This window comes from Loa loa, assembly GCF_000183805.2.
Source record: "Loa loa unplaced genomic scaffold supercont3.50, whole genome shotgun sequence".
In the NCBI taxonomy this organism is placed as follows: domain Eukaryota; kingdom Metazoa; phylum Nematoda; class Chromadorea; order Rhabditida; family Onchocercidae; genus Loa; species Loa loa.
The window spans coordinates 191,954-202,595 of record NW_018108230.1 but is presented as its reverse complement, the minus strand read 5'-3'; the positions used below and the strand labels follow the sequence as shown (position 1 = coordinate 202,595).

Genomic DNA, 10,642 nt, shown 5'->3' with positions numbered 1-10,642 from the left:
ACTTATTACAGCAAAATAAAAAAGAAAAATCTTGATAACTTTAAAATGTTAGTATTAATTTTAGGATGACAAATAACTACAAGATGAACTAATAATGTACAAATGCGTCATTCTTTTTTTTTTGTCTAAATTGTAAACATTTTCTTTATTACTTTTATTTGAGTAATAAACTTCTCATTAATTTTTTGCTAATTTATTTTTTTGTGAATCCCAAACTTTTTAATCATTCCCTTTTCCTTTTTTTTTTTTACAAATCAATGTTGACCATTGCAAAAATATCAAATTTAATTTCTATCTATTATTAATCTATGCAATCAGAAGTATCATACTCTCTCCTATTCTTATTTGACCTTTACTTTCCATTCGGATGATTTCAATTTCAAAATTTTATTTGGGCAAATACATCAGCTAACACTATATTGATTTCTATTCTTTTTTCGGATATTTCCTGGATAAAATTAATTCTCTAGAACAGAGCACAATATATTGGTCTAAAAAATTTCATAATACAACAATTTTTTTTATTTTTGAAATGATTGAATGATGATCTTTATTTCTATCTACTCTTATGAGACTTATTATTCATTCTAACAACGCTAAAGATTACTAACCATCTAAATATTTTATAGTTTTTACTGTGCGACTGCAACAGGAAACTATATATACGATAGAAGCCATTAATAACATTATTGGAAAAGAAACGATTGATGAATTTGAGAATAGAATTGCGAAGGTTTAACGTCAATCCTTATTATGCATATCAACCCTGCATGACTTTCTTTTCCCCATCTCTGACGGACGACGATATTTCATTTTTTAAAAATTTACAAATTTAGGTCGTCTCAAACCTTAAATTTCCACGTAAAGCAAGCACTGTTCTGATTGCTGAGGATTGCGTCATCAATGCCATTATACAGAAATTCATCCGTAACGGGAATAAATTAACCAGAAAACAGGTGAGAACCGACTTCACTATTACTGTATCAGAACAATTGCAAGATTGCAAAGTTGAAAACTCTGCTGGGAAGAAACCACGTTTTTTGTAAATAATCGATCGAAAATGTAATAGCAAACTGCTGCGCCCATTCTCCTTAGGGTTTCCAAGTCCTTTCCTTCATACTTTGCCCTGGCAGTGATGATTTTAAAAAATTGAAAATGAGACATAAGAAACTAAAAACCACATGGTTGCTGGAAAAGAGAATGGACAGGAACTTTTCTCTAGAAAACTTCTATTTAACTATCATTGCCCACTGAATTGTTACAGCACTTAACAATAACCAAACGAATTCCTCAACTTTCTTTGATGCATTTCGATATCGATAGTAATGGAAGATGGAAGCCAAGTTGTGCATCGCTACCTGGTCTGCAGGGTACCACACGTGCAATGTTCAATCAGCCTGATGTCAGTTTCTTGATCAGACCGACATGTGACTTTTGAAATAAAAAAATGATTCTTGACCTTTGAAAATTAAAAAAATTGAAACTTCAACCCCATATATCCCAGCTACAGATACCAAATCAAAATTTAACTTTTCAATCCAAATAAATTGGCTGCAATGTGAAGTAAATCTTCAAATTCTCAGAAATCCAGAACTGCACTCCAAATTAGCATTAGGGCTTCTTCTGGGATATGCTACGCCATTTCATATAAAAATCAAAGTTATGACTCATCGGCTTAAGATGATTGGTCAAGATATAATTGATAATTTCATCAATTTTAATAAAATAAAACATTCTCTGAAAGCAGTGAGACAATAGCACCTTTCACTTCAAATCGCAAATGGAATATAGCCGAGGTAAGCGTTCCGCAAATAACCCGATCATTTTTGACAACTAAAACACAACAGCGTTTTCTCTATTTTTAACAGTAATATAGATTTTGGATTCCTGCTAATATAGATTCTGGACTGTCTCATATAAGAATCAAAATTTCTTTTTGTCTGCTTTCTGACATAATAATTAATGAAGGGCTGCTACTCGATATTAACTAAACATTTATTCAGTACATCGAATCCTATCTTATACCAAAAATTTTCATGGACCATTAACGAGAAAATTATCCAACATCAAATTTAATTCACAGGTACTTCTGAATTTCATCGTAAATTGCTAATACTAGTGCGCCACCAGTACCTCGAAAAACATTTGACAGTGCGCCCTTGAACATTGCAGCGGGACCTTCCGTTCTAATTATTTTCATAGCACAGTCCAATGAATTCTGCAAAAATGATAAAAAAAGTTCATTGAGTGTATTGTTCCTGTATTCGAACTAGTGGATACAAAAAAACTCAGTGTTCAGTGTTTTCAAATATACAACCGGCATCATTAATAAAAATTAGCTCAAACTGCATCATTCATTATTGAATGTAGTTTACACTGCTCGTTGACTCTTCCAAACAGAATTTGCAAATCCGATTTTTTTTTTAAAACGAGAAAAATGAAATTCAAGAAATATTCTATTTTGTGTCAATAAATAGGAATGGAGATATTTTAAATCTTTCATAGTACCTCAAGGATATGATACTAAAGAAGTTAAAAGATCATAAGGAAACGAAAAGAACTGAGGCCACAACATGCTTTTTCAGATATTTATGATGGTATAAAAATATGGACATGTCAAAGCTTAAAAATACAACACACCTTGTATAGGATATCTTTACGTCCAGATTGCATCATCATTCGACGGCGTACAGTGTCCCAAGGATATGATAATATGCCAGAGCTTACAGTGACCACTTGTGCAATCATCCAAGCGAAGAAGAAGTTCAGTTTCTTTTCACTAGCTACCAATATCTTAACAGTATCAAACATACCAAAGTAAGCTGCACGGTATATAATAATTCCTTGTACTGATACCAGGAAACCCCTGCAATTCAACAAGGAAATAATATTGTCAGTAATTATTTCTAGCATTGTAATTGTGGCTTGTTTCCTAAAAAATTCCTTCTATCCTACCATTCCAATAGACATATCGTGAACAAAAAATGAAATGCAATAAATAAAAACCTGTCAAATTATTTTTTACAAAAAATGGAATGCAGTAAATAAAAACCTGTCAAATTATTTTTTAATCTTTCTCGCCAAGTACCTTTACCAGACATTGTACACTACCGTTTTACAACAGAGATCATAATGCACTGAAGGATAAAACGAATCCCCACTACCGCACCAACAAATTTATTACTTAATTATAAAAGATACTGAAGAAATTGACAATGGTTTAACCAATAGCTAAAGAAAAGCATTAAAAATCTAACCAAATGTTAAGCAAAACGAAAGAAGCAAATTTTTGCATCATGAACTTGAAACTTCCTTTGTAATGAAAACACACCTATACAATCCAACTATACCATCGGATTTCGCAACCTTCACAATACAATCTGTCAATCCTCTGAATTCTCGACTTTCACCTTTGCCGATGTCAGCAGCGAGTCGTGTTCGAGCAAAGTCCAAGGGGTATACAACACACATCGATGCGGCACCAGCAGCACCACCAGCTGCAAGATTACCCGCAAAGAATTTCCAGAACTGTTTTTCCTTGTCTAACCTAAAAATATAAATATATTCCTCTGTTAAATAATAAAGAACACAAATAATAACATTATATGAAAGGTGCGAGGTAAGGTACAATAGTTTTCATATGAAAACGAATTCAATTAAAAAAAGATGGTGATGCCTCGCTATATATTTATTATTACTGATCTTCATTCTCGTCATTGAAAAAAAAATTTACCCTCCCATGAACATCTTTTTGAATGTATCCTTGAAAGCGAAGTTAAGAGCCTGTGTAGGGAAATACCGAATTACATTAGCCAAGTTACCCCTCCACAGAGCAGTTAAGCCTTGTTCTCGAGGAACTCTAATCAGCACATCTAGTATGCCCTTGTAACGCTTCTCAACAGCAATTGTTTTTTGGGCGTCTTGTACCTAGAACAAATTATCAATACAGTAGCACATGGAGTAATAATTGAAACGCATTCAGATCAGACCGACAACTAACTTTCCGAGTCTAAATTAGAAGATACAGACGGAGTACAAAAAAAATACTCTAACTCGCACTTGCAGCAAAATTTTCACTCTCTCAATGGGTGCAACTGCAGTTTTTGATATTGCGGCAGCAGTGCCACCTGTAGCCAAGTCAACGAAAAACTTCTTCGGGTCAAAACTTCTAGTATCCTGCTTTTTGGATTTATCTACATGTTTGCCTGAAACGAAAATAATCAGTATCATATTACTTAATTTGTTAATAAAAACTGACTAAGGTATTGGTTTTCCAAATTCAATGAAAATATTAGGGAGAAGTTCATTTATGATTATCATAATCTGACATAGATTTTAAATATCTTAAAGATTCGAATGGAAACAGCTTTAAAAAAGTTTCAAAATACGCAAACGACTTTGTCGGAAGTCGCAAACAAACCACAACATTGCCAAGATTGGTCGACTAGGATTATAGATCTAGCATAGGAAGCATGACTTTTTGTGAGAAAACTGTTGTGCGAGTATGTCGCATCATCACCAAGTGATGTGTTGCATCGAATATCATAATTTCAAAAAGGACAAAACAACAATGAAGTAAGGTAAAACTCGTCGAACTAGCACAAATGCCATTATCACTGAGACTTTAGCAATAGTAAGTTCAAGTAAACTTATGAAACGTACATCATTAGTACAGTAGAGAAGCTCTAATAGAAGAACTCCACATCTGTCTAATAGAAAATAACCAAGATATCGCCTAGTACTTTATTCAAAGAAATCAGAGGCAATATGAAAAGAGCACATCCTGCAATCAGTAGATATATAAGCCAGCAGTGTGCACCATTGGAATTTTGCTTTTGTCGCAAAAATTCTCGTTAATTGTCATCTGCGCAAAATAATTCAATATGAAACCTATTATATGTATTCTCACAGACGCTTGAACCTCAACTGTGTTAAATATTATTAAATCTCAAAGAACTGGATTTTTCTCAAATATGTCGTTAGTGATGTTATACTCCCGGCATCAGTGATGAAGCATATTGCAATTGAAATTTAAGATCATGAAAATTGGGCTTCGGTGGTGTAGTATGGTCCTAAATTTCCAACCAAATCTAATTATTAAACACTTCCAACATTATAACCATATTCCTGCCACCTGCCCAATAAAGAAAAAGTGAAAAGTAATCGCACTATTAAGCGAAACAATAAATTCCGATTGCGTTATACATCTTACGAAGTCAAGGAGAGCTAAATATCATATTTGGTGAAAGATTGATAGAGTTGATGCTCAAAGAGAAAAAAGTTTAAATTAAGCAAGCATAAAAACGGGACAAATTACTCTCCTAAAGTTCAGGTTTATTAATTTAACAGATTACCAAAAACCTGCACCCACAACAACACAACCAAACAACCAACAATTTATTTACCTTAAGAATGAAAATCCTATGCGAATTTCATTTCCATAGATCCGACTTCGCATGCAGACTAACATTCATGATTTGTACTAATTTTTTAAGGAAAAGTATTGAGGTTTCAATTTCTAATAAACTAATAAACTTATTTTACTTGTACGAGAAAATTCAAAACTAGAAAAAATATTACCTTCCGCCATCTTTGCTTTGTAAAATACTTGAGACTCTTTGCAATCTATTTATTCTGAAATTAATGGAATTATCGGAGAACACAAATGATAGAAAACGTTTATTAACGACATGAACGCATTGATGACGTTACGTAATAAAGTTTCAGATATACTTGACGTTTAAATTAATACTTGGATAAGGAAAATAAAAGTGCGTGGAAGGAACTGCCTCGCCACGATTTGACCACTAACAAAAGTTTCAAAGTCTCAATGCAAGAAAATAACGGAACACAGTGGAAGCCACAATAAATTTTAAACTATTATTGATGCACCGAATATAATAAGACGACTGCGAATACTATAATGGATGCAAATGTTCACATAGCTTGAAATGGATGAATGATCCCCGAAATAAACGTGGAAGAAAAAATAATGGAAAATAACAGATTCTGAATTCACAGTTTTAAATATTATTGTATACTTCATTCAAATGAAAAACAGCCCAACTATAGTTTAGGGATCATTCATCACTGGACATGTTTCTTGCATGAGGAACTGCATCTGATACAGCTCAAAGTCCTTTTATTTAGTTAATTTAGATTTTAATGTACTATTGTATAAATATTTGATCTTGATCAGACTTCATGAAATCTGGAAGGCAAGAAATCTGCTGCTTAAAAAAGTACCAAAATTAAGAGTGTCTTAAGGATACTGAAATCAGGGAATATACTTCTACCAAAACTATGTTACAGACCAATGGTGGCACAGGTGAAACAAAGTGATTACTTAACATAAGCTATCTACCAGCAGGTTGATTCCTCATCAATATGTCCATTTCTCACAGCACAAGCATAAGCGTTAAAATTCTTTATAGCAAGTCGATGAAAAGATAATTCAGTTTAACTTTCACCTAATGCACTTACATTGGAAGTTTCTTAAAGGACTATTAACTCAGCCACTAAGTCTCTCTCACGTATAATTAATCTATCCATTAATATAATGTCTTTAGTTGGAAATCATAAAGAGAATATAGACATTTAGGTTTTGATCTGAAGGCTCGATTATGTAGATTGATCATTCAGTACAAGAATACAAGAAAGCTCATCCTTGTAACTTCAGCACCTTGGAAAGTTCACGGATCGAATGAAAAGTAAATTTTTGGATAAGACATGCAGGAAATTATCGGGGAACTACCGAATCCCGAATGGAATAATGTCGATATTCCCCTCCTCACATATAAGAGAACATCACGATGCAATGACGGAACAGTGAACTCTGCCGATGAGGGAAAGGGGAGAAAAGAAACGGACGGACGAAGTGCACAGGAAGAGACAGACGCATGAGTGCACGTTTAGAGAGTGGAGGGATATGACATTGCTGGCAGATAGTTGCACTTTTTTTAACCGTTCGTTCTTCAATGCACTGGATGTGCACTTCTCCGCAGAGCGATAAATTTATATGCATGTGGAGATGTTGGTGGCGTGCAATGAGATTGTTGCACAGTGCAGACAGGTAGTTGCTTTGTATGCAGTGCAGTATTCTGTGGTAGTGGTTAGCAGTGAAGTGCATCTTAACTTGGCGACAAACGAGAAGTGACGTGAATGCATGCATACAATAACCTTAATATGATACTAGTTGTAAGGAAGAGTTATGTTATAAATCTTACTTATCAGCATGAGAATTTGCTAAGAAAAAATCGTTGCTCTAACAGCTTTTTTTATAAAACAATACGTGAGCATATGTAAACTGTAGATGAACATACGTATAAAATAGAGGGATAAGAATCGCAATGCACTGTGTAAAATACAAAAGTTAGAATAAGTGTCTAAGAGCATATCCAACTGATGATCATTTGGTTGTGGTGTAAAGAGTTGCGATCTGATTCACAACGTATTCGTTAGAAAGACATCTTGAAAGATATACGTAGAAACTGATCGCAATTCATAGCACTCATTGAGGCCTAACTTTTAACGTAGTAATGACGACAATCATAGAGATCAAATAAATTATTTGACCGCACGGAAGTTCTGCGGAAAAGATACCTTATAAGAGTTACCTGACAGTATTGATATTCGAAATGAGTTCGTATCATCTGCACGCAGAGGCACTGGTGCTTTGTATTACTCTATCACTGCTTGAACAGTTTCAGATTCTAACTTCACATCTTTCGCCAATTTTAACTGACCCGGCCTGGGAGCCTGGTACTGACTTGAGCCTTAGAAAATGAGTCAAACTTGGAGACAAGCTAGCAAAATATTCCAATGTGCTGGTCAATGGACAGAATGAAAGATATGATATTCGGAGGTATGTATTGTTAGCTTCTAAGAACTCTCAGTTGCAACCTCACTTTCAATGACAGTTGCCTGTTTGTAAATAATTTTCAGTGCTCTCATTTATGGGTCGAAAAATATAACAGTATAGATAAAGTATGGATAAGAAGGATCAGTCAGTGTACCTTAAGTTTGATGTGGCCACAGCTGTTCGTCAGTTCTAGTATCGAACAATAGCAACTAAGTTTTTCAAACAGCGACTAATTAGTTAGTAAATAAAAAACCGATCTTTAGAAAAAACAGTCAAGTTCCTAGCAAAAAGTGGGACCTCCGGATAAACATAAAAACTTGAATGTATTATAAAGAATGAGGAAATGAATGAGCCTCCGACAAGATAGTCCACAGATAGGAAAGAGTAGTTGAATCAGTAATATCGCAAAGAAAAAGTGCTGGTGCAACGCATAACATTTCTGTGAAGCTAATTTCGTAAATATTGTTGGTAAGCAAAAAAACATGGCAAGGGTAAGAAAATCCATATGGCACTTCTAAAACATTGCAATGACGTAACTGATTTGACGGCCACTAGTTAATCACACCTTATACCTATCCTGGAAGAGCGATGCTGAGACCCAGCTAGATCGATGAATTGCAAGATGGTAGGGGATTCTTTAACAATAATCTAAAAGGGAAATACCAAATTTGAAGTCCCAATTTTTCCTAATCTAACAATTTTGCATATCATTTTCAGGAAGCTTCCTTTGTGTTTCAGACTTTGCCTAATTTAAATTATGTAATCTAACAGTTATTCAGCCAAAGGAGAAGAAAACAAAGAGGAAATAGTGAATAGGAACAAATAGAAATTCAGAAGCAAAAAGAAGCGATTACTGCCAAGAATATCTACCGCTCCCATTAACAGCTGAATATTTAAAGTTCGGATTTTTTGATTTTTGCTTTGTGTTTTCAGTCATAATAAAAGTGCATGCATTAGATAATTCCTTCTAGCAATAGCATCTCTTTTAATATAGATAACAGATATAAAAAAGCGAAAATATATCCTGTCGCGAGTAAACACGAAGTTTCGTGAGAAAGGAAAATAATTATAAGTGAATGGAATGTGTGGTGATACACTAATTTGCATGTATCAAGTTGGATCGAGACTAAGGTTAAAAATCATCCAAAGTCTTTTCTGTCTCATGGAGCGCTATCACTGCATAGAACTGTTTATATGCTCATCGTTTAGCCATGTATGATAAGAGCGCTAACTAATGTATGCTAATAAAAAGTGCTTTACTAGTGTTAGGCAACAAGGGCGCTATTTCTTGTAATTGGAAAGCCAATCTTTGAAGGATGTATGAACTGAACTCTGCACATAGCAGGAAAATTCTTTCTTTTATTCCTTTTATTATCCAGCTTGATGTTTTCGAAATTCATTTTGCGACATTTTTGGAATTAGCTTTAAGCGTTAAATTTGTGTTTTGTGATTCTTAATAATTATGATACGCTAATACTGTTCCATTTATTTAATAGTTTTATTATCCAAGTCTGGGATGAAAATAAACAAAAATTTATAAAAGGAATTTAGGCTTCAGTTATTATAAAACAGATATTTCGATTTACATCGAGAACACAGTATTGAATTGAATTGAAAAAACACAGTATTGAATTGAATTGGAAAAACACCCTCTGTTAATTAACAGTAAATATGAGCTAGTAAACTGACTTGCTACAAATAACAAGTGAGATAAATCTACATTAATGCAAAACTACCACTGATTCTTCTCTGCGCTTCCCGTGACCGTTTTAGTTACCACCCTCCATTATTCCAGTAATGACATTGGAGGAGAGGAATTGTACGGAACATATATTTGTTGTGAAGTTTCTCCATGTATGAGTATGGTTTGTGATGTAGGCACATTTACAATTACCAACATAATTTTACCACTTCATTTCAGAACATTTTGATAATAATTTCATTTCGAAATGAGCAATACTAAACAATGAAATTGAAAGAAATTAAAAGGAACAGAATCAGAACAAAGTGTTCAGCTGACGGAATTCACTGCCTGAATCCATATTACCACGCCTACCTCACTTCCCTGCAGCTAGTTTCACTTTCATCAGAACTGGCAAAAGTCAGTAGTGGATGATCGGTTTTTCATGTTTCACGAATCACTGTAGAGATGATCGAGGAAATGTATCGCCTTTTAGATGTATCGCCCTAGTCTCTTTCCTCTTAGATCATCAGCAGTTCAGATCATTCAACATCCTTATAGTTGCTGCTTCTTAGCTTACTTAATGATTCGTGTACATCGCCTCATCTTTTTTTGTCATTCTCACGTAAAATGTGGATCCCAGCTGAATGATTTGACTCAGTGAAATGAAATGACCCAATGAAATGACTTACATCTCATTACTTTCACCGGCCATCCCCTCCAATCAGGCGCAAACCCTCCAAGTGAAGAGGGGAATAAAATCCTCTCGCGAACCGTCTCGAAACCGCAAGCTTTAAAACGACTTGGTGAGTTTTCCAGAAATATCTCTGTGGTACGATGACTTGTTTGGATTACTACAATCATTATGAAAATGGGTGAAGTCAGTTAAGTTTTACCATGTTCTCAGTATTCTTGTCTGCGGAGTTATTGGTGGTCAGGATGAGAAGATCAGAAGAGACACATAGGTAAGGAAGGGAATGGGTATAAGTTGTCGTTCAAGAAGAAAAGCTCTAAACCAAGAGTGAACCTAGAGTCCTACACTTTCAGTGTGGGATGAAGTAGCGTCGTAAATTAAAAACTTTCAAATAATTATTTCGATT

At 34.3% G+C, this 10,642-nt stretch overlaps 2 protein-coding genes across 2 annotated transcripts; one reads left to right on the top strand and one right to left on the bottom strand.

The window, feature by feature from the left end:
- Positions 1-629: 629 nt before the first annotated feature.
- On the top strand, positions 630-1,438 carry LOAG_02371 (hypothetical protein; the record flags this gene model as incomplete). The annotated part of the gene is made up of 3 exons (XM_003137909.1): positions 630-733; positions 837-956; positions 1,265-1,438. Coding segments are annotated over 3 exons (398 nt in total), but the record flags the coding sequence as incomplete, so codon positions are not given.
- A 563-nt stretch (positions 1,439-2,001) lies between these two features.
- LOAG_02370 (ADP/ATP translocase) lies at positions 2,002-4,428 on the bottom strand (the record flags this gene model as incomplete). The annotated part of the gene is made up of 6 exons (XM_020445992.1): positions 2,002-2,218; positions 2,641-2,866; positions 3,332-3,547; positions 3,734-3,927; positions 4,060-4,205; positions 4,389-4,428. The coding sequence occupies 6 exons, from the start codon at positions 4,426-4,428 to the stop codon at positions 2,078-2,080; spliced, it is 963 nt and encodes a 320-aa protein (XP_020303615.1). The 3' UTR covers positions 2,002-2,077.
- Between the last annotated feature and the right edge of the window lie 6,214 nt (positions 4,429-10,642).